This window comes from Scaptodrosophila lebanonensis, unplaced genomic scaffold, assembly GCF_003285725.1.
Source record: "Scaptodrosophila lebanonensis strain 11010-0011.00,11010-0021.00 unplaced genomic scaffold, SlebRS2 tig00000001-arrow-pilon, whole genome shotgun sequence".
NCBI classification, from domain to species: Eukaryota; Metazoa; Arthropoda; class Insecta; order Diptera; family Drosophilidae; genus Scaptodrosophila; species Scaptodrosophila lebanonensis.
The window spans coordinates 21,943,543-21,961,964 of NW_022060529.1; the positions used below are offsets into that span (position 1 = coordinate 21,943,543).

An 18,422-nucleotide genomic window follows, 5' to 3' on the forward strand; every position below is an offset into this window, starting at 1 on the left:
TTAATTACATAAATCAACATTTATATGTTTTAATTTTGGAAGTGGATACACGTAGCAAGGTAAAATTTTGTATTTGATGCTCTTATTCTCAAGCAGTAATTTAAACCCCTTTCCGGGAAATTGTCTTTACCAAAATAAAATTTACAGGCATACATTTTTTTTCTTCCTTTAAAATCTGGAGTTCAAAATGGAGAAGCTAAATGATGACGCAATATTAAGTATTCTAAGCTACTTGGATTTGACGGATCAGCAAACGATGTTGTCCGTTCATTGGCGCTTTTATAATCTGATGCCAACTGTGTGGTGCCTTAAATACAAAACCATTAACATATCGTTCTTTGAAATACAGTTTACGGAAGAACACCTGCATTATTTTCTCCGCAGTATTATGAAAACAGTTGAAGTGATGCGTCTAAAAATGCTGACACCAGAAAATTTTGAAGTCCTTACCACATACGAATATCCAAAGGTTCAAGATTTTCGGTTTGCACAAACTTCCTGTCAGTTTTTGTGTGATTCACATATCGCCAGAATAATAACAGCATTTCCTAATATAAGAACATTTAGTCCGCATGGAAGTTTTTCCGGTGCTCATCTTACTGAATTTTCACATTTGAAGAGCCTGACGTTATCCTATTGCACGAAGTTCAAAGTGGAAAATTTGGTGAAAATTATGCAAAAGCATCAGCTTAGAGAATTAAAACTGGGTATATTCGATGGAAAATCTGTTGAAATGGCAACACTACCGATCGAGTCCATGTCCGGGCTAGAACTAATAAAGCTTGATCTTGATGAATTATCTTGGTTTGATAAGCACTTTAGTGATTTAGTAAGCCTGAAGCAACTGATTGTGGGTGCAGCTCGACAAAACTCAACGCTTTGGAATCTTTGTTCAAAATTGAAAAGTAGTGGCCGTCACAGCCTAAAAATTCTGGAAACATGTAACTCTTCTAACACATTAAATGCTGTTATACACCATAATCTGCACGTGAATTCTTTGAAAATAGTAACAGATAATTCGTTACTACAAAATATACACGATATTTCGATAAATGGCTTTGTGAATGTTACACAAATATATTTTAAGAGTTGTTGCATTGAAACATGTTTAACATTTCAAAATTTCATGGATAAAATAACTACCGTAGAGTTTTTAAGCATTGAACAGTGCACATTTCTGTTTGACAACTACGAGTTCAATGCAAATCGAATCACCGAGAATCGTAAAACAACCCTAAGAATAAATTTATTTGAAAACATATCTTCTTTGACCGTAAGTTCAAAAAAATTATTAATCTTGTTTTAAATGTAAAAGTACAAAATTGCTTACAGGAGAAACCTTGGTTGTGGTCTGTTGAAGGTGAAAATAGCCGTCTCATCGTTCTTACCGGCAAGAATTACGATTACAGCTACGAGCCAATATACATAGTATTTAAATAAGACAGTGATACAAATATTCAACCTGCTCAAAAACATTTGAAAAAATTTAAAACTGTCATAAAAATGTTGTAGTTGGGAGTGTCATCACTTATTGACGGCCGCGACCTGCTCGTGAACGAACTAGTTCACCCGCGAACTGTTCGCACTCCAACACACGGTGTTATTTTATAAAAAAAAATATTTTAATTAAGTACTCATAGATCTGTGCATTTTAACTTTATTCATCACTTATTTAAAAAAAGGAACGTTTACGTGTATTATTTATAATTACGGAAATTGAATGAATACGCAAATTGCGTGCGCATTTCCTTTGTGAAGTCAACATTTTGCGCAAATTGAGTTCTTGGACCAGGGAGAAGCGGCCAGAGGCAGTAGCAGAAAACGGACAAGCAGGCATTGGTGGAGAACGCAAACAAATAGAAACAACAACGGGGCTTGACAAACACAGCGCACACAAACAGCAACAATTCCGATCAAGAAATGGCTAATATAATTAGCAATCACAACAGTAGCAGCAGCAGCAACGGCACCAACTACACAAGCACTAACAATAATTTAAACAACGCTAGTAGGAACAGCAGTGGAATTGGCAGTGCTGGCAGCGAGGTGCAGAATTTGCGCGATGTTATGTCCTGTAATGTGCTGAACGCGGGAGCAGAAACAGTTCCTGCCAACTATATGATACCAACAGGTGGTTGTGTCTACGACCACATCATTGCCATGATGAAGGGCCTTGACCTGGAGGATGATGGTATTGTGTTGAACAGGAAGATAAAGGCCATAGAAACGGATTTCTGCAACATTGTTCGCGACGAATCGATGCTGTGGTGTGTATAAGTCCATTGATGATTAATATATAAAAAGATATATACATAATATATATGCCTGTATTGAGTATGTCATACATATACATACATTTACTAATACATGCATGTATACATAGGTGCATACAAAGCTAAGCATGTTTTTGTTACCACAATTTAAAACTTTCTTAAATCTGTATAGACCATTTTTTCAAAAATACGTAGGAATGAACATATCTCATTGTGAGCAATATTAGTTTTGTTTCCGTATATGTATATTATATGCCTCAAAAAAATAGTATATTAATAATTTTCTTATTTTATATTGCAGTGAATCCATGGAGTATATGAACGACAAAGCATTAGGCGATGGAGATACTGCACTGAAATTTGCTCTACTTTTTTCATCTCGGAACTTCGATGCGTTGGCTATGAAGGAGACAAAGGTCCGAAGTGCTATGCTAAAGATCCTGGAGACAAATTTCATCAACGCAGACGCATACCGAGAGCATGACAAGAATCGTCTGTACAACTCCATAACACTTTTAGGCGAATACTATCATCGCGTTCGTTTAGCCGACAATGCTCCTATTACAATTTTGGGTGAATCGCTGCTCAATCTACTTACAAGGGAGATCAATGACACCTCAGTGGTAATAAATACTCGATTGGCGCGTTTGATTTTATCACAGATTACGCTTAATGGAGAGATAATGCGCTCGCGCCATAAGGTAGAAATTGACCAACTGCTGTACCATATTAGACGCCACCTGATAATGCAGCCGGTGCTAACGCCTAAAGTAAAAGCTATGCTGCTTATGGTGTTGGATTTGTTCTACAGCCATTTTAAACACATTGGCTTCGAGTTGGAGGCAATGTACACAGACTACCTGGTTGCTGAGAGTGCGGAAGACGATGGTATTAATAACAATAGTGTAGCTGTGCAACCGCAGACTCAGTACCAGCAACAACAAGAGTCTCAAAGCGCGTATATAGAAGGACATGGGAGAAGTAACACTGATAATACCAGCCAAACAAATGAGTCCCCCAACGATTCTTTTGAGTTGCAGCCTACGACGAAGAAATGGAGCGAGCAAGTCTGTGAAGATTCGCTCTGTGATATTGGTTTTGGCGAGGCGGATATTGGTAGTGGCGATCCCTACAGTCAAGTCAAGCACGAACCAGCACGAGAAAGCAGCAGAAATTCAAGTAACGAAGGAGGCGTGAATCGCCAAAGCCGACGCTCATATCAGCCGCGCACATCACCGCGTCCTTTGAAACACCCTCAGGCGGCCAATGAAGAGTAAGTATTGCGATTGTAAAAAACCATTCTCTTAAAGATAACATTTTTACTGTTCAAATTATTAGCCGCTCCGAAGGACTCGATCAATACTCATCTGTGGGAAACAGTGAAGATCGTGATGAAACTAAGCCTTTACCTAGCTGGCGCAAGACTCGTTTTAATCGCCCCATCGATGGTGATAATCAAAACGGACGTTCGCGCAACCAACACCGTCGTTATAGCGCTAGTTTCGATGACGACCATCACAGCGTGCGTAGCGATGGAGGTAATTTACGTCTATATAGCATACACGATCGTCGTAAGCATTCCCAGGAACGTTATGAAAGGAATCTTGGCAGCAACAATTACAACAGCATTGTGAACTCCAATTGGGACCAACGGGATGATCGCAGCGAACGCTCATATATTAGCAATTATGAGCGTGGCAATTACAAGCGCGGAGGGCGCTTTCACAATCGTAATACGTACGATAAGCCACCACGGTTCCAAAAGCAGCAGCAACAGCAACATCACTCACCTCATGGGCACCAAAATAAAGACAATCAGAAGATTCACAGCGAGACGTGGCGTCGCTCCAATACGTCCATAAACAATTCTTATCAGGATGAGAACTGTGCCTACAACTCCAATGGGCCCGAGTCAAATAGTCGCAGTTCATCACGCGCGCGCACACTGCCACGCCCACCAAAATCACAAATGGAAGAGGGAGGTCGAAAGTCGAATGCATCATATCGTTATAGTCAGAGCCCGGCACGAGGTGGTGGAGCTATCGGACCACGTAATTTTAATTCTCGCTATAGTAGCCAAAGCAGTTTGGCCAGCGAGGCGTCCAGCACTTTTGATCGCCGTCAACCCGCCATGCATCATCAGCAGCGTCATCGCAATTTCACGCGACGTTCCCAGCCGGATATACACCAACCGAATGCTGAGAACTGGCAGGCCCAGGGAGGCACCAAGGATGAGACCGAGTTAGTTCGGAATGCCCAACAAACCACAAAATACATGAACTATTTGTCCGCGCAGAAATGAGAAAAGGCTCCAGGTCAGCGGCGTCCCCGCGGCAAAAGGACACGTCGTCGCAAAAACAATAAACAAAATGCTCTCCCAAAAGAAATGGAATGATTACAATAAGAACATTTTGTATACTAAATAAGATTATATATTTACAAACAGATTTTATGTCAAGCTTATGCTGCCCCTTAACCATTTTGCTCTACCATAAAAAACTATTTTTCTTGCTGTTTACTTTTAAATATTATTAATTATTATTGCCGTTTATATGTTCTAAAGTCTATCAGCTCTGAAACTTTTTAGACTGTTTTGTTTATATCTAATGAGCTCAAATGTAAATCTTTAGCCACGCATAGACCCACTCATTAAACTCCAAATTCCGAATTAATGCCCGATCACAAAAACAATCACAAATGTGGCTCAGTAAACTATATGTAAAATGCTGTATCAGATTTGTATCTGTATGCAACTATAAAATAAATTGTAAATATGTACTGCAGTAGAAAACTACTCATGAATTCAACTTTTACATACACACATATATACATATATATACACACACATAATAAAAAAAACACAACCATACATTAAAAATGATTTAGAATCTAAGTACAAAGTCATAACAAAAATCCTATTTGTATTGTAAGCATGCTGTTTAAATGTTACATGCACAATGCTTATATAAATTTTATTTTAGCTAAATATATTATAATGTCATGTTACAGCAATTCTGCAAATTTTTACGAATTATATACATACTACATTTTTAAATATATTTGCATATACATTTATGCAATGCAATGCATCTTTATACTGCATTGTTAATGTGAACATTAGTTGAACAACAAAGACATAAGCCAGAAAAAATTAAAGCCCACGGGGAAATTGGAAGTCAGATTCAGTAATATGAACATACAAAGCATAAAAAATAACTTTGTTTACCAATTTTAATAAAATACAAATTACCTGATTGCCTGATATCATTTTATTCATTCCTTCAAGCGAACAGAAAAATTAATAAGGGTGCAAGATTTATTTTAATTAATTAATCAATGGGTTTATATATGTATATATACTTGTATTACAGCTATTTCAACGACATATGTATGTATTTAGCGATCGGCCTGATCTTTGGGCGATAGTACCAACACTTCATACTGAGATGAATTTACTTCCTGTCCGCGGAAAGGCATATAAATAACTCTATGAGAGGGATGAACTTTACCGAGAAGAGTGAATTCTTGGTAAGTAGCACGAGCAGTATACAGAGTTTCTCCAATCTCCGAGTAACCTGTTTGTATGGCTTGCGGGGGTACCTGCCCATTTTCTGCAGGTACCCATTTGTGTTCGCAGTCAATTAGGATATCCACTTGATCGGTTAGGGTATGGGCATGACAGCCATAAGGAGCGTAAGCAACTTGTTTTGAAGGTACGTAATTTGCGGGAAGGAGATCATCTGCATAGTAGACGCGGGCTACATATGTGTCGTTTCCCTCATCGTCAGTGCCACATTGAATGGCTTTGTCCAGTAGAGATTTTGGGGGATTTGACTCATCCAAGTCCAGCGGAACCCACTGAATGGCGGGCGGTTCAATTTCTTCATCATCAAGAGCCGTTCGTTCTCCAAAGTTTAAATAAATGCGATGGGTCCGTTGGCGATGGCACATAGCGCGGCATTGCGGACACGTCCGAGATGTGAACAGCCATCGCATCAAGCATTCCTTATGAAAAACATGTCCACAACTTGATGTTGTAAAAATGACATCATTCGCTTTATAGAACTCGGTGCAAATGCCGCACATTACATTAAGATTCGATAAGGTAGGCGCTGCATCCATTATGACGTTATTTTCTCTTCTATTTTTAATTCCTTTTTTTTGGTCTTTGTTTCTTGTCCGTCACTATACTATAGATGACGGACTGTTTAATTTCACAACGAGTAAAAAAGACAGAAGAATACATACGGAAATTGTAAATAAGTAACCGAGCTTGCCCCTCAGCTCTTATTAAATAGCTTATTCGATAGATGATTTATTTAGCTACAGATGTACAGCAATCGAATAGTTTTTAAAATATTTAAACTCTTTTTGAACTAAATAGAGCCGGGGAATAATCGATATTGTGACTCTGAATAGTGCAAATAGTTTGTTCTCTGGTGAATAGCCGTTATATCAAAACGTTTCAATGATGTTAAGAATCAGGTATTTTGATCTGATCACGAATAAATATACTTTGTGAGGTCCGCCACTGCTCTTTCTGTGTATTATATACATTTGCACTAAAGTACTATTCCCTTGTACTATTCCCTTGTCCCTTGTCCTTTCATGCATATAAACTTAAAAAAAAGTTTTTGGTGAGTGGGGGGCACTAAGTGTTACGCCCGCCGAGTTATTGTTTTAAATGTTTATAATTATCCTACATATACATGGGTACAGAGTATTTCAAAATCGGAGAAACCGACTTTAGCTTTTTATCTTTTTTTTTTATTATTTTGTGGGAGTGGAGATCATCGCTTGTTTGTTATACCCTGTACCCAGAGGGTATACTAGTTTTGTGCGAATGAATGTTACACGCACAAGGGCAACAAATATGAAATACATACCCAAGATAAGATATGTATTCAATGTGAAAGCCATATTATATGTTTGTAGCTTGAATTCGATATCATTAACGACGACTTGGTATTATTGATAGCATTCGGCAGAAACGAATACTAACACCTGCTGATGAGTTTTTGTCTATCGATTTAATCAGCTGTTATGAATTATGCACGTTTTGCATGCTGCGTGTTTTTCGTTTGTTTTCCCTATATTGAAATCATTAATAAATTCCTAATATTATTAAAGGAAGTAATTACACAGCAACAACTATTAATACGTTAAATATGCAGGCAAAGGAATCTAGTCCTTTCCAAAGCTTGGGCCTGCGACCTTGGCTAGCTAAACAGTTGGCAAAATTAGGTAAGCAAATGCATAAAATCATACATATGTATGGCTTCAAGTCATGATGTTGCTTCACTAACATTTGCCTCAATCGAACTTAAAGGTCTTAAAGGAGCTACGCCTATACAACAGCATTGCATCCCAGCAATATTGTCCGGGAAGGACTGCATTGGTGCTGCTAAAACGGGTTCGGGCAAAACCTTTGCCTTTGCCTTGCCAATATTGCAAAAGTTGAGTGAGGAGCCTGTTAGTCATTTTGCCTTGGTCTTGACACCTACACATGAGTTGGCCTATCAGGTGAAATTTTTTGTCGAAAAGATAAACAACGATTTTATTTCAATTTTGTTTTCCCATAACTTGCAGATTTCCGAACAGTTTTTGGTTGCCGGGCAGCCCATGGGTGTGCGCGTTTGTGTTGTATCGGGGGGCACTGACCAAATGATCGAGAGCCAGAAACTTATGCAAAGACCGCATATTGTTGTTGCTATGCCAGGGCGATTAGCGGATCACTTAACTGGTTGTGATACATTTTCATTTGATAATTTAAAATATCTGGTCGTTGATGAAGCAGATCGCATGCTGAACGGTGACTTTGACGAAAGCCTCGCCATAATTGAGAGATGTTTACCTCAATCCCGCCAAAATCTATTCTTTTCGGCCACTATGAAGGAGTTTATAAAAGAGTCCAGCATATTTACCATAGCTGCGGATGTAAGTACATGAACTTATTTTTCTATAAAATGTTACTTCCACAACTTTTCCAACTAGTGTGTAGAATGGTCTCAGGACTCTGAAATTGCCACAGTTGACACACTCGACCAGCGCTATTTACTTTGTGCGGATTATGATCGAGATATGGTGTTAATTGAAGCTTTGCGGAAATACCGCGAGGAAAACGAAAAGTGCAACGTTATGATTTTCACAAACACAAAAAAGTGAGGTGTATAAATATTTTGAGAGAGAGAGGGATAAAAATCCATTATGAATTTTAGATACTGCCAGCTTCTTTCGATGACATTGAGAAACATGGATATTGAGAACGTATGCTTGCATGGTTTTATGCGTCAAAAGGAGCGGGTCGCGGCTCTTAGTCGCTTCAAGTCAAATCACATACGCACACTTATTGCTACAGATGTGGCGGCCCGTGGGCTAGACATACCGAGCGTGCAGCTGGTCATTAATCATATGCTGCCCCGCACGCCAACTGAATACATTCATCGAGTGGGCCGAACGGCAAGGGCTGGACGGAAAGGACTGGCTATATCGATATTTCGATTTCCCAGAGATCTGGAGTTGCTCGGGGAAATTGAAGCCAAAATCAATACTAAACTAACAGAACATCCTATTGATCGTGAGTCCATAAACAACTCGTTTGTTAGTTTCTATCAATGTAAGGTTTATTATACCCTGTAACCAAAGGCTAAAAGAGTATGGTAGTTTAGTGTGACTGTATGTATGTAACACACAGAAGGAGTCATGGCAAACCCCACAGAATATATATTATTAATTAGTATGACAAGACGAGTCGAGCCATGTCCGTCCGTATGAACGCAATGATCTCAGTAAGTATAGCTTCGTATCCAGAGTATCCTAAGTCCGAGAAAGTGAGCTTGAACTCCGGTAATTCTTAGAATTTCTTACCCAACTTCGACAATTACATCCAGTTAGTAGTTATCTGTCATTATGATATCGAATTTATGCCAATTTATGTTATCTCTGAAACTTTTGTTGCTGCTTTGACTTAATTCTGTACTGTACAGATATGCGCTCATAGACATGCATAAGCACGCATAGACACGGTCCCGGTATAAATGTATGGATATTTATTAATTTAATTTTTTTATTTGTAATTTTTATACCCTGTCCCAAAGGGTAAAAGGTTATATTAGTATATACATATATGTATATTTTTTCTGGGGTTGTACATGGTATTTAAGAGTTGAGCCCGCTCGTCTGGCGTTTCTTGTTTTTATTTTAGGGGGTGGGTACAGGGTAATGTAGTGTTAGGCCCCTTGACTCCAGCATTCCTTTCTTGTTTTCTTATAGAGCGCATGGTTGAGCGCATCTTCATGCAAGTAAACGTGACACGCCGGGAGTCCGAGATGAAATTGGATAACAATGATTTTGATGAACGCGCTCAAAACTATAGACGTAAAACATGGATACTTGAGGGAAAGGATCCCGATGAAATGGAAGCGCTGTAAGACTTAGGTGGACAAAACACTGACAAATAGTAATCATTATATTTCATTGCAGATATCGGAAAAAGCAAAAGGAAAAACTACGCGAAATTCGTCGCAAACGAAAGCAACGCCAAACCGAATCTGAATTGAATCGGGAAGGCAAGGTGTTGCTGCAGGATGAACGCTTTAAAGATGTAAATAGTGCACGCTTTGAGAAAAAATATAAGCGCGCAAAAAGTAAAGATACCTCAGAAGCAAATTAATTTGTTATCAAAGTATTTTATAGTTCAACAAATAACTTTTGAGCTTACACTAGACTAAGCAGTTACAAAACGCCTAATTAAATACATAATTTCCAAAAATTCAGACATGCTTAAAATGCAGCAGGGGTAAAAACTAAATATTAAAGCTTAAGTATAGGCACTTTCAGCATAAGACAGTCTCAGTCAAGGGAAATTGTTAGCAGCGCATCCTCAGGCCAGACTTCTAACAAAGCCTTGGCTCCATCATTGAAGGGATAAGAGATGCTGCCATCAATGACAAGGTCTGCAATGCATAAGAGGCATTCAAATTGAGCCTTTTTACAAATTCGAGTTTACTTACTGGCATCTATGCAGTGCGACTTTACAAAAACATTTTGCACAAAGTCGCGTTCCTTAAAATTTTTGGGTGAGGGCCAAACTCCCACACAAATTTGCTCCCTAATTGAGTAGCACAAACGTGGATCGTCGGCGGCAAAAAGCAGACTCTGATTATATCGTTGTGCAATCTCTTCAACATTCTCCCTGAGTTGAGCCACATCGGCGGCATTGCTGTTGGGCAGCGAACGCAGCAAATCTTCGACATCCCTTCCAGTTATGCGATTAATGCTGCACATAAAATATATAAAAATATTAATATATTACCAGTCAGTCATTCAGTCAGGACAAGCGGTTTTATATATCTGTATATATAGAGTAGATAAGATTCCCTACAGAATGAATTAAATACATAGGTTCTACATTTTTAATTTACCTTGTATGCCAAGATGTGGAGCCTGTGCCGGTGCTGACGCACAATCCAGAGCATTTTGTTTTATTGACTACATCCTGATGATTGAGCACAAGTTGTAGATGGGACACGCGCGACGACAGCTGCTCGCCAATAAAGACCTGCACCAATATAACAACATATTTTGAGATTAGATTGGGATCACTGCTGTTCGAAACACAAAACAAAAAGCGCACCTCATTGAGAGCCAGATAGGGCAATACCCGTTTCATTTTGGCCTTGTATTTACTAGCCATATGCTCGTCTAGCATTTCCGGTGATGTCGTCACTTGCTCCATTTTGGTTACCGTGTGCCTGAATAGATCGGTTGACTCCGGAATTTTGCCATTTATACCTAGCAAGGTGGTGCGTATGCGTGAGCGATGCATCCACTTAAAATCGCCCTTGAATTAAAAAAATAATTGATTGCACCTTTGATCTGATAGTAGATATAACGTTTCTTACGCTTTTTATGCGCGATACAGCATCGGCCGGATTTTCCGAATAGTGTTTTGGGAGCATGAGCCTGCCCTCAGAGTGTTGAGGATCCGAATTGAAGCCTACAATTGGGGTTTTCTGTTGGCTGAGGGCAAAGAGTGGACTCGCTCGTCCAGCGGAAAGCAGAAAGGTGCCATCACCACCAACGGGCACAATAACATCCGCCCAATTCATGACGTCTTTGCTCAGTGAACTTCTAAATTCAAGTCTGCTTTTTTAGTAAAGTTAACAATGACAAGGCCATATTAGACACATTGAGTGGATGGCGGAAATACAATTGTGTTTGTTAAAACAGATTTATACCGAAAACGACATTTAGGTAATAAATTAAACTAATTAATCGGAAACAGGAACCAATCCATGGATAAAAATGTTCATCTTCAAATAAATTTTAAGAAAAATGCATTTGTTATTCTGAATGGTTATTTTTGCTCGTTTCGGTTAAAATCCTTGATTTAAGTGGTCAGGTCACGATTTGACGAAACACCCACAATAATAACAAAAACAACGACAAACAAGCATCTCCCTGGGCTCTCCACCACATACATACATGCATGCGTGCACAATAAATATGTGCCATGATAAGGATACGCACCTGCTAGCCAACTTCACTTCACAGCCAACGTCTTGAAAGCTCTGAACGATACGGCGCTCAAAGTCTTTATGCAGATTGTGCAAATAAAGGACCATTTCAACATCGGTGCCACGGTCCCGTAGCTTCTGCTCCAACTGCTCCCGCGACAGATCCGGGTGGCGCAGTTGCTCGAACTCATAGCGGGATAACTTGGTAACCACCAATGCTCGCTGCAGCTTAAAATTCGTCGGCGTAAACTTGGCATATTCTGTAAATGGGGAGCAGCGTATATTGAGTAAATATATAGCCGATTAGTTGGCTGCGCGGCTCACTGGTCAAAATAAATTACTTAACCCCTCTGGTACAATTTTTTTGGCGTGGCCGACACTCAAAATCATTCTAACAGTCAAAATTTGACTACAAACTCTTTAAAACTGAATTTTCTCAATATACATATGCATGTACATTCTACTTATGTACATATGTATGTATATACATATATATATACATACATACATATATAGAAATAAGATAATGTTTACTCTCGTTTTTCAATTTGGCCTACACTTTCGACTTACAGATATATGTACATGTATACATACATATATGTATTTACATAATCAGAAGTTGCGCCTATGTACATCCATGTACATGTACTTATGTACATATAGCTTTGCGATAACCGTCAAACGGTTGGAGATGCAATTAATGTGAAAAGAGATAGTATTTATAATGACGGGCTTTCGAAATTGCGTTTTAGGAATGCATATTTAGGAAGCATTTAATAAAATCTAGTAAGGTACTAATGTTTTGAAAATTAGATTTTCTTGCATCCTAACTCCATTTAGTTACCTTTAGCAAATTGTTGGATCAATTGTTTTGACTTTAACATGCTGAGCGACGATTAAGCACACATTTAGTAACTTTTCATTTATTTATTTCTTTTTGTATTTCCACAAATTAGGACTCACGAAATAGAATATAAAGTTGCACACCGCGTTCAGTTTCGCATCTGCCCTTATACATACATAAATATTATGTACATATGTACGTATAAAAATGACAAACTTGTTTTTTATAAACTTAAGTCCATTTAATAAAAGAAGAGAGAATGGTAATGGTTGTTGCCGGGGTGAAGAAAACTCAGCTCTTTATTATTGTAAATACTGCGTGTCTGTATGTATTGCTTATTATTGCTTAAATCATTTGTGGCTTAATATGATTTGAATATGTATGTTTGGGTTATGGTGTTGTTATTTAAGAACCATGTCGCACACTTCAATATTCGCGGATCTACCGAAAAATTGCCTTGCTAATTGGATTATATTGCTCTTTTCATTTTTCACATTGTCATCGGCATCTCGTACACAAAATTCGTGTTGCTTTTTACAAATTATCGCTTTTTGTTCTATTTTCGTCCGCTTTCGTTTTACTACGTGTACTGGCAATGAAAATCACTTGCTTATGAGCTGCTTATTCTTGTTGTGCATTGCTGATAAGCCTCTGCCTCTTCCTTATCAGACCAAATAGTAGGAAACTTCTACACATTCGCTTGAGAAAGCCGCCGCCACTGCGTTCGCCATTCACTTAATTTTCTTCTTCTATAACGATGCATCATTCACGGTATGGCGGTAGTTGCCAAGTTTAAACAACAATAAAATTAACTAGTGTAACTTATAACGTATGGGGAACTCATGTCTAATGTGTTCGGTTTGAAAATATCTTTCTACTAAAAACGTTTATTCCGGATATTAATTTTCGGTACAAATCCCACTCCTTCTTTATTCGGCTAGAATAAAAGAAATCACATTATATAAAATACATTAATGTACAAGAAGCCATATACTTACTTGAATGACCCCAAAGTCATTTTGAGATGATTCCTGCTGCATCTTAATAACACTATCTAAAAAGAAGAACGCATTCCTGGCAACGACTTCTCCTTCAATATTTTGGCAATCGCTTAAGCTGAGGTTCATCAGGTCAGCAAGTCTCAATGGAGCCGGGGCCGAAACAGCCCGTTCGCCAATATCATTTATGTGATGTTCATTTTCCATATAAGCATTGGGAAATTGAGGCACGTTTGACATACGCTGGCCAGGCAATTCGTGTGACTTATGGGCCAATGGATTATTAACAATTCTATCGAAGTTATTTACCATAGACTTAGGGGCCAATGGGTTGTTAACAATTCTTTCAAAGTTGTTTATCATAGGCTTTGGAAAATTAAAGTTTGACATATGCTGGCCAGGCAAGTCGTGTGCCTTATGGGCCAATGGATTATTAATAATTCGATCGAAATTATTTACCATAGACTTAGGGGCCAATGGATTGTTAACAATTCTTTCAAAGTTGTTTATCATAGGCTTTGGAAAATTAAAGTGTTCCGTGCAAGATTCGGACATTTTATGACCCTCGATCAAAGATTTGGGCTTATTCTCACAAATCCAGCCGTTAGAATTAGTATTAGTGGCTTTGCCGGTTTGGAATTCATTTTTGATATTTTGTACAACTTGTTGAGAATGGACGTGCGTGGCATGAGAAACATTGCCGCCATATGTACCAAAAGCATTCTTCAGCTGCTGTTTTACTTGACGTTGTTGCTGTGACTGAAAATGTTGAGCATTGCGGGCCAATTTTGGGCGATGCTGTTGGTATGTTTGGCCATATCGGTTGTCATTGTATATGCCACGGGTTCTACCAACACGTTGTGTATTGCCGTTGGTCAAGCGTCGCTGATTCATGTGACCACCACTGTAATTGTTACTGACATGGTGCGATGGCATCTGATGTTGAATAGCGGTAACAGCACCCATGGGATTTGTTAAATTAAGATCGTGCATGCGCTGCTGTGCTGAATCAATTTGTTGCTCCATACCTGCATCCTGTGCATTATTTTTAGTTGTAGAAAACATACCGTCTTCATAAGCCTGATTGAACTCTTCGAATTCATATTTAAGTTGACTGCAATTTGATTGGGAAATCGGGAACAGAAAGTTCTCATCATCTTCTACGTAATCGAGATCCTTGTAACTGTTCAAACGGGGAGCTTGGCGATTGTCATTTTCCCAATTACGAGATGAACCTGGATATTTCTTTGGAATTTTTGGTTTATCTTCTACGCATTTATCGTAATATTCGTCTGTTCGAAAAAATAGCGTTATTGCAGCAAAGATATGTTAGCGAAATGATTGTTCTTACCTAGAGGCATTAAAATCGTTGCAGAGTTGAATTGTGTCATTTTATCTAAAAATCCTCTAATATTCGACGAAAATAATTGTTTTATGTCCCAACACCAGTAAGCCTTGGCGTCAACTGAAGAAATATATTTTACTGTTAAAAACAATGTTGAGCAATGTGAAGATATTCGACAGGGATGCTTGGCACATCGGTAACGTTGCACAAAGTAGTGTGCTGACGTTTACCGATATCGAAATAGCAAGTAGGGATATATAATAACATTGATGTATCGAGCATCGAAAAACATGGAACATTTTTAAAAATGCGCACTTTGTTTATATTTTCAATTGTTATGAATTTGATATTCATTTTTATTCGTATTTAATGTCACATTTTATATGCTTAAAATGCGAAGTGTGGGATTGATTTGTTTTGAAAATTATATATAATAATTTTTTAAGCTAACCATACAAGTTCATTAAAAGTCAGTTTTAATATTACTTTATTGGATAACAACATTAAGTAAAATACTATGACAGCCTCTTTTGATATATAAGCATTTTTTATTGAAAGCATCTCTGTTGATTTTCTTCCTAACATGAGCGTTCTTTCTATGGAAAGTTAATTTTGTAAAACATCGCAGAAAGCATCGATGCATCGATTTTTTGTAAACAGACATCGATGGACATCAGCATCGATATTTTCCCTTTGACTTACATCCCTAGCAAGAAGCGCGACCAACTTTACTTAGAAAGCCATTTCCTTTTTGCCGATGAAAGAATCAAGTGCACTGTGTGAGAGGCTTGAATTCATAATTCAATGTAGGTATGTATTTATGTCGTTAAATGTATTAGAAAGATACAGAAATAAGATTGCAGCAAATATAACTGCATATTAGGCATTACAGCAAATTTGCAGAACTCAATAGCTGCAACATTAAAGTTGTTCGTAGTGCACTTACTATATCCATCATCCACGTGGTCTTGAGTATTCTCTCTACAGAACGTCCATACATACATACGTATGTATGTACACATGTACATATGTATACTATATGCACATTCATAATTAAAGCGTTTCTTTTTTATTTTCTAGGTGAAAGATAATGTGCGCCAGATCTGGCGTTGGAAATTGGTAAGTCCGTTTATGAATATACAGTGGATAACCACAATTTGCGAACTTGAGTCGCTGGTGTAAAGATCTACAACTTTAGCTAGTGCTTTTTTTCTGTTCGCAGAGCAACGGCACTTCGCACAAGCAAAACCTAAATTTATATTTCTCAAATTTACGGTGCAAAAGTAAAGCGAAGTCTACAATTCGACTCTATAATTGTAAAATATAAAGTGAACTTTAAAATGTAATACGACAATGCGTTCTTACTTTCAGATAATTCTAAATGGAAGGCCATGGAAACTACCTTTTAGAACATGTTGAACATGATAAAAAATGGTATGTTCAATTAGTTTTTTTTTTTTTTTTTTTTTTTTTTGTATATAGTTTTAGTAGCAGTGATGAAATTTTACTTTTTTCTGACACCTCATATGATCAATGTGATTCAAACTATTGTAATTTACTACTGAAGTTAAAACTAAAATTAAATATATATATGTAAATTTTTAGATTGCTTTAGCTTATTAAGAAATGTTCTCTTATATTCTAGAATTATGGCTGAAATAACGGCTCTCAATGATGTACCTTCGCGAATGGATTTGTTCAATGTTCTACAGAGCTTATTGAGGTTAGTTTTATTTCATGAAGTAAATCCCACTGCCTCTAATCCAATGATGATCACTTAAACCATTCACAGACACCATATAAAAGATGAGCATTGGCAAACTTCTACAATATTCTTTTGTATTAAGCCCGCCTTGCTTATCCGATTATGGAACATGGTTATATATTGGCGCTGAGTTTTATTTTAATTGTATCTAATGAAGCAATTACATATATTTTTTGTTGTATTTAAGTGGCTTTATTTTTGTTTTTGCAGATATGAAGGACTGCTACAAATGTTGAACCCTAAATTGGAGCAGCATTTATAATGTAAAAAAGAAATACAGAATTTGTAAAGTCAAAAATCGTTTTTTACTAAATTTGCGCGCTCTCTTAAAGCGATTTCTCGATCCTGGTTGGCAATCATGCGGTCACCTTTAGATTTCTTGCCGATTCCCAACTTGGGTAGCCCTCGGTTCAATCCTTCGAGTAAAACACAGGCCTTACAGGGTTGTTGAGATGACACAAATCCACATCGGGCGCAAACGCCACGTACTGGTTTTTTTACACTGTCCTTAAATCTCAATTGTTCGCCAGAGTGGATTATATCCATTATGACAGAAGGGCGTACTTTCTCCAAGTCTTTGAGAAATGCACGAGCATGGCCGCGATATGCGTTTGGGGCAAACACGCACTCCGTAGAGAAGTAAACCAATTTTTTGTAGTGTGCATACATGACTATTTCCTTCTCGTAGCTATACTTTAGAGGCTTTACGCGCGGTATGGTGTCGTCGCCGCCACCAGTCTTGATATCGGTGCATCGTCGCAAACGTGCCGTGTCACCACGAAGGATATTCATTAGCACTGTTTCGGCAATATCGTCCGCATTATGGCCGGTGGCAATGCTGTCAACGCCCAGCTGCTTTGCACCACGATCTAATGCTTGTCGCCTGAAAACGCCACAGAACGTACAGTTGTTTGAGCGTCCAATCTGCGCCACTATGCGGTCCATGGTCCAACCGTATAGTTCTTCGTACGATAATATTTTCAGAGCCATTTGGTAATCATCACGATTCTGTTTCACTGTCTCTAGACTGTCGTCCCGGTAGCCTGTAATGCCTTCGTCAATGGACAGTAGCACCAATTCGAGTCCATAATCGTGGGTTTCATTGAGAAGCTTTAATCTAAACAGAGCAAACAAAAAGTTAAGCATTTTTTCGGGAGAGATGTCTTTTCCTCTTACACATGGGCCAGTACCGTTGAGTCCTTGCCACCACTTGCTGCTACGGCAACCTTCTCACCGCGCCGGAAGAGATTGCTCGAGATGATCGTGTGATGGATTTCAGCCTCAAAGGCTGCAAAGAAGCATTCTTTGCAGAGAGCATCGCCAGTTTTGGGACGCTACAAAATGGGAGAGTTGGTATTAAAGATCTTTTGTTGATTTTTTTTCTAAACTTACTTTTAAAACAGCCTTTTTACCACAGCTCGATTTACAATTAATGGGCATCTTATTATACTAAATGAGTATTTTGAGCAGTGATGCCACTTTATATACAGAAATGCATGTTCATCACAATATATGTAAATAAATCAAAATAAAAAAGAAAAGTGTTCTATTTCCTTAAAATTTTATTATTCCGCTTTTATAAAGGCAAGTTATTTGGTAATTGATAATAATTTATTTCTTTCTGACAGGAATTTTCACATAAAAGTGGTACCCATCACTTGAACAACTCACGGCACAGT

The 18,422-nt window shown here is 38.1% G+C and overlaps 7 protein-coding genes, 1 long non-coding RNA gene and 1 other non-coding gene across 14 annotated transcripts; 5 read left to right on the forward strand and 4 right to left on the reverse strand.

Annotated features, from left to right (window-relative positions):
* Positions 1-187: 187 nt before the first annotated feature.
* On the forward strand, positions 188-1,440 carry LOC115633637. Its single transcript, XM_030531078.1, has 2 exons — positions 188-850; positions 1,333-1,440. Exons 1-2 carry the CDS (start codon positions 188-190, stop codon positions 1,438-1,440), a joined length of 771 nt encoding a protein of 256 aa, XP_030386938.1.
* A 64-nt stretch (positions 1,441-1,504) lies between these two features.
* On the forward strand, positions 1,505-4,799 carry LOC115621605 (GATA zinc finger domain-containing protein 14). The gene is made up of 3 exons (XM_030515300.1): positions 1,505-2,267; positions 2,575-3,546; positions 3,612-4,799. Exons 1-3 carry the CDS (start codon positions 1,921-1,923, stop codon positions 4,573-4,575), a joined length of 2,283 nt encoding a protein of 760 aa, XP_030371160.1. The 5' UTR covers positions 1,505-1,920; the 3' UTR covers positions 4,576-4,799.
* Positions 4,800-5,571: 772 nt separating this feature from the next.
* On the reverse strand, positions 5,572-6,483 carry LOC115633666. Its single transcript, XM_030531110.1, has one exon. It carries the CDS (start codon positions 6,393-6,395, stop codon positions 5,670-5,672), a length of 726 nt encoding a protein of 241 aa, XP_030386970.1. The 5' UTR covers positions 6,396-6,483; the 3' UTR covers positions 5,572-5,669.
* An 876-nt stretch (positions 6,484-7,359) lies between these two features.
* LOC115629938 (probable ATP-dependent RNA helicase Dbp45A) lies at positions 7,360-10,048 on the forward strand. The gene is made up of 7 exons (XM_030526548.1): positions 7,360-7,517; positions 7,603-7,796; positions 7,863-8,210; positions 8,268-8,434; positions 8,492-8,850; positions 9,546-9,699; positions 9,756-10,048. Exons 1-7 carry the CDS (start codon positions 7,442-7,444, stop codon positions 9,943-9,945), a joined length of 1,488 nt encoding a protein of 495 aa, XP_030382408.1. The 5' UTR covers positions 7,360-7,441; the 3' UTR covers positions 9,946-10,048.
* LOC115629962 (NAD kinase 2, mitochondrial) lies at positions 9,921-12,845 on the reverse strand. 3 transcript variants are annotated; one of them, XM_030526596.1, is made up of 7 exons: positions 12,636-12,845; positions 11,805-12,051; positions 11,177-11,402; positions 10,909-11,115; positions 10,697-10,833; positions 10,286-10,551; positions 9,921-10,228 (listed from the first exon to the last, which is right to left on the reverse strand). In XM_030526596.1, the coding sequence occupies exons 1-7, from the start codon at positions 12,673-12,675 to the stop codon at positions 10,125-10,127; spliced, it is 1,227 nt and encodes a 408-aa protein (XP_030382456.1). In that variant the 5' UTR covers positions 12,676-12,845; the 3' UTR covers positions 9,921-10,124. The 3 variants fall into 3 exon arrangements, with proteins under 3 accessions (XP_030382456.1, XP_030382447.1, XP_030382439.1); XM_030526587.1 differs by having other exon boundaries at positions 11,177-11,405; positions 12,636-12,818; XM_030526579.1 differs by having other exon boundaries at positions 11,177-11,417; positions 12,636-12,810.
* Positions 12,846-12,898: 53 nt separating this feature from the next.
* Positions 12,899-15,082, reverse strand: LOC115629948. Of its 2 annotated transcripts, none has more exons than XM_030526559.1 (3): positions 14,985-15,082; positions 13,634-14,925; positions 12,899-13,572 (listed from the first exon to the last, which is right to left on the reverse strand). In XM_030526559.1, the coding sequence occupies exons 1-3, from the start codon at positions 15,022-15,024 to the stop codon at positions 13,513-13,515; spliced, it is 1,392 nt and encodes a 463-aa protein (XP_030382419.1). In that variant the 5' UTR covers positions 15,025-15,082; the 3' UTR covers positions 12,899-13,512. The 2 variants fall into 2 exon arrangements, with proteins under 2 accessions (XP_030382419.1, XP_030382428.1); XM_030526568.1 differs by lacking the exon at positions 12,899-13,572 and having other exon boundaries at positions 14,407-14,569; positions 14,662-14,925.
* Positions 15,083-15,699: 617 nt separating this feature from the next.
* LOC115631829 lies at positions 15,700-17,041 on the forward strand. Of its 2 annotated transcripts, none has more exons than XR_003996240.1 (5): positions 15,700-15,788; positions 16,059-16,097; positions 16,350-16,412; positions 16,624-16,701; positions 16,954-17,041. It is a non-coding gene; the product is annotated as an uncharacterized LOC115631829 (long non-coding RNA). The 2 variants fall into 2 exon arrangements; XR_003996241.1 differs by having other exon boundaries at positions 15,729-15,784.
* LOC115620089 lies at positions 16,468-16,547 on the forward strand. Its single transcript, XR_003995186.1, has one exon. It is a non-coding gene; the product is annotated as a small nucleolar RNA Me28S-Gm3255 (small nucleolar RNA).
* On the reverse strand, positions 16,931-18,184 carry LOC115631812 (cytoplasmic tRNA 2-thiolation protein 1). 2 transcript variants are annotated; one of them, XM_030528652.1, is made up of 3 exons: positions 18,136-18,184; positions 17,920-18,077; positions 16,942-17,860 (listed from the first exon to the last, which is right to left on the reverse strand). In XM_030528652.1, exons 1-3 carry the CDS (start codon positions 18,181-18,183, stop codon positions 17,035-17,037), a joined length of 1,032 nt encoding a protein of 343 aa, XP_030384512.1. In that variant the 5' UTR covers position 18,184; the 3' UTR covers positions 16,942-17,034. The 2 variants fall into 2 exon arrangements, with proteins under 2 accessions (XP_030384520.1, XP_030384512.1); XM_030528660.1 differs by lacking the exon at positions 18,136-18,184 and having other exon boundaries at positions 16,931-17,860; positions 17,934-17,985.
* Between the last annotated feature and the right edge of the window lie 238 nt (positions 18,185-18,422).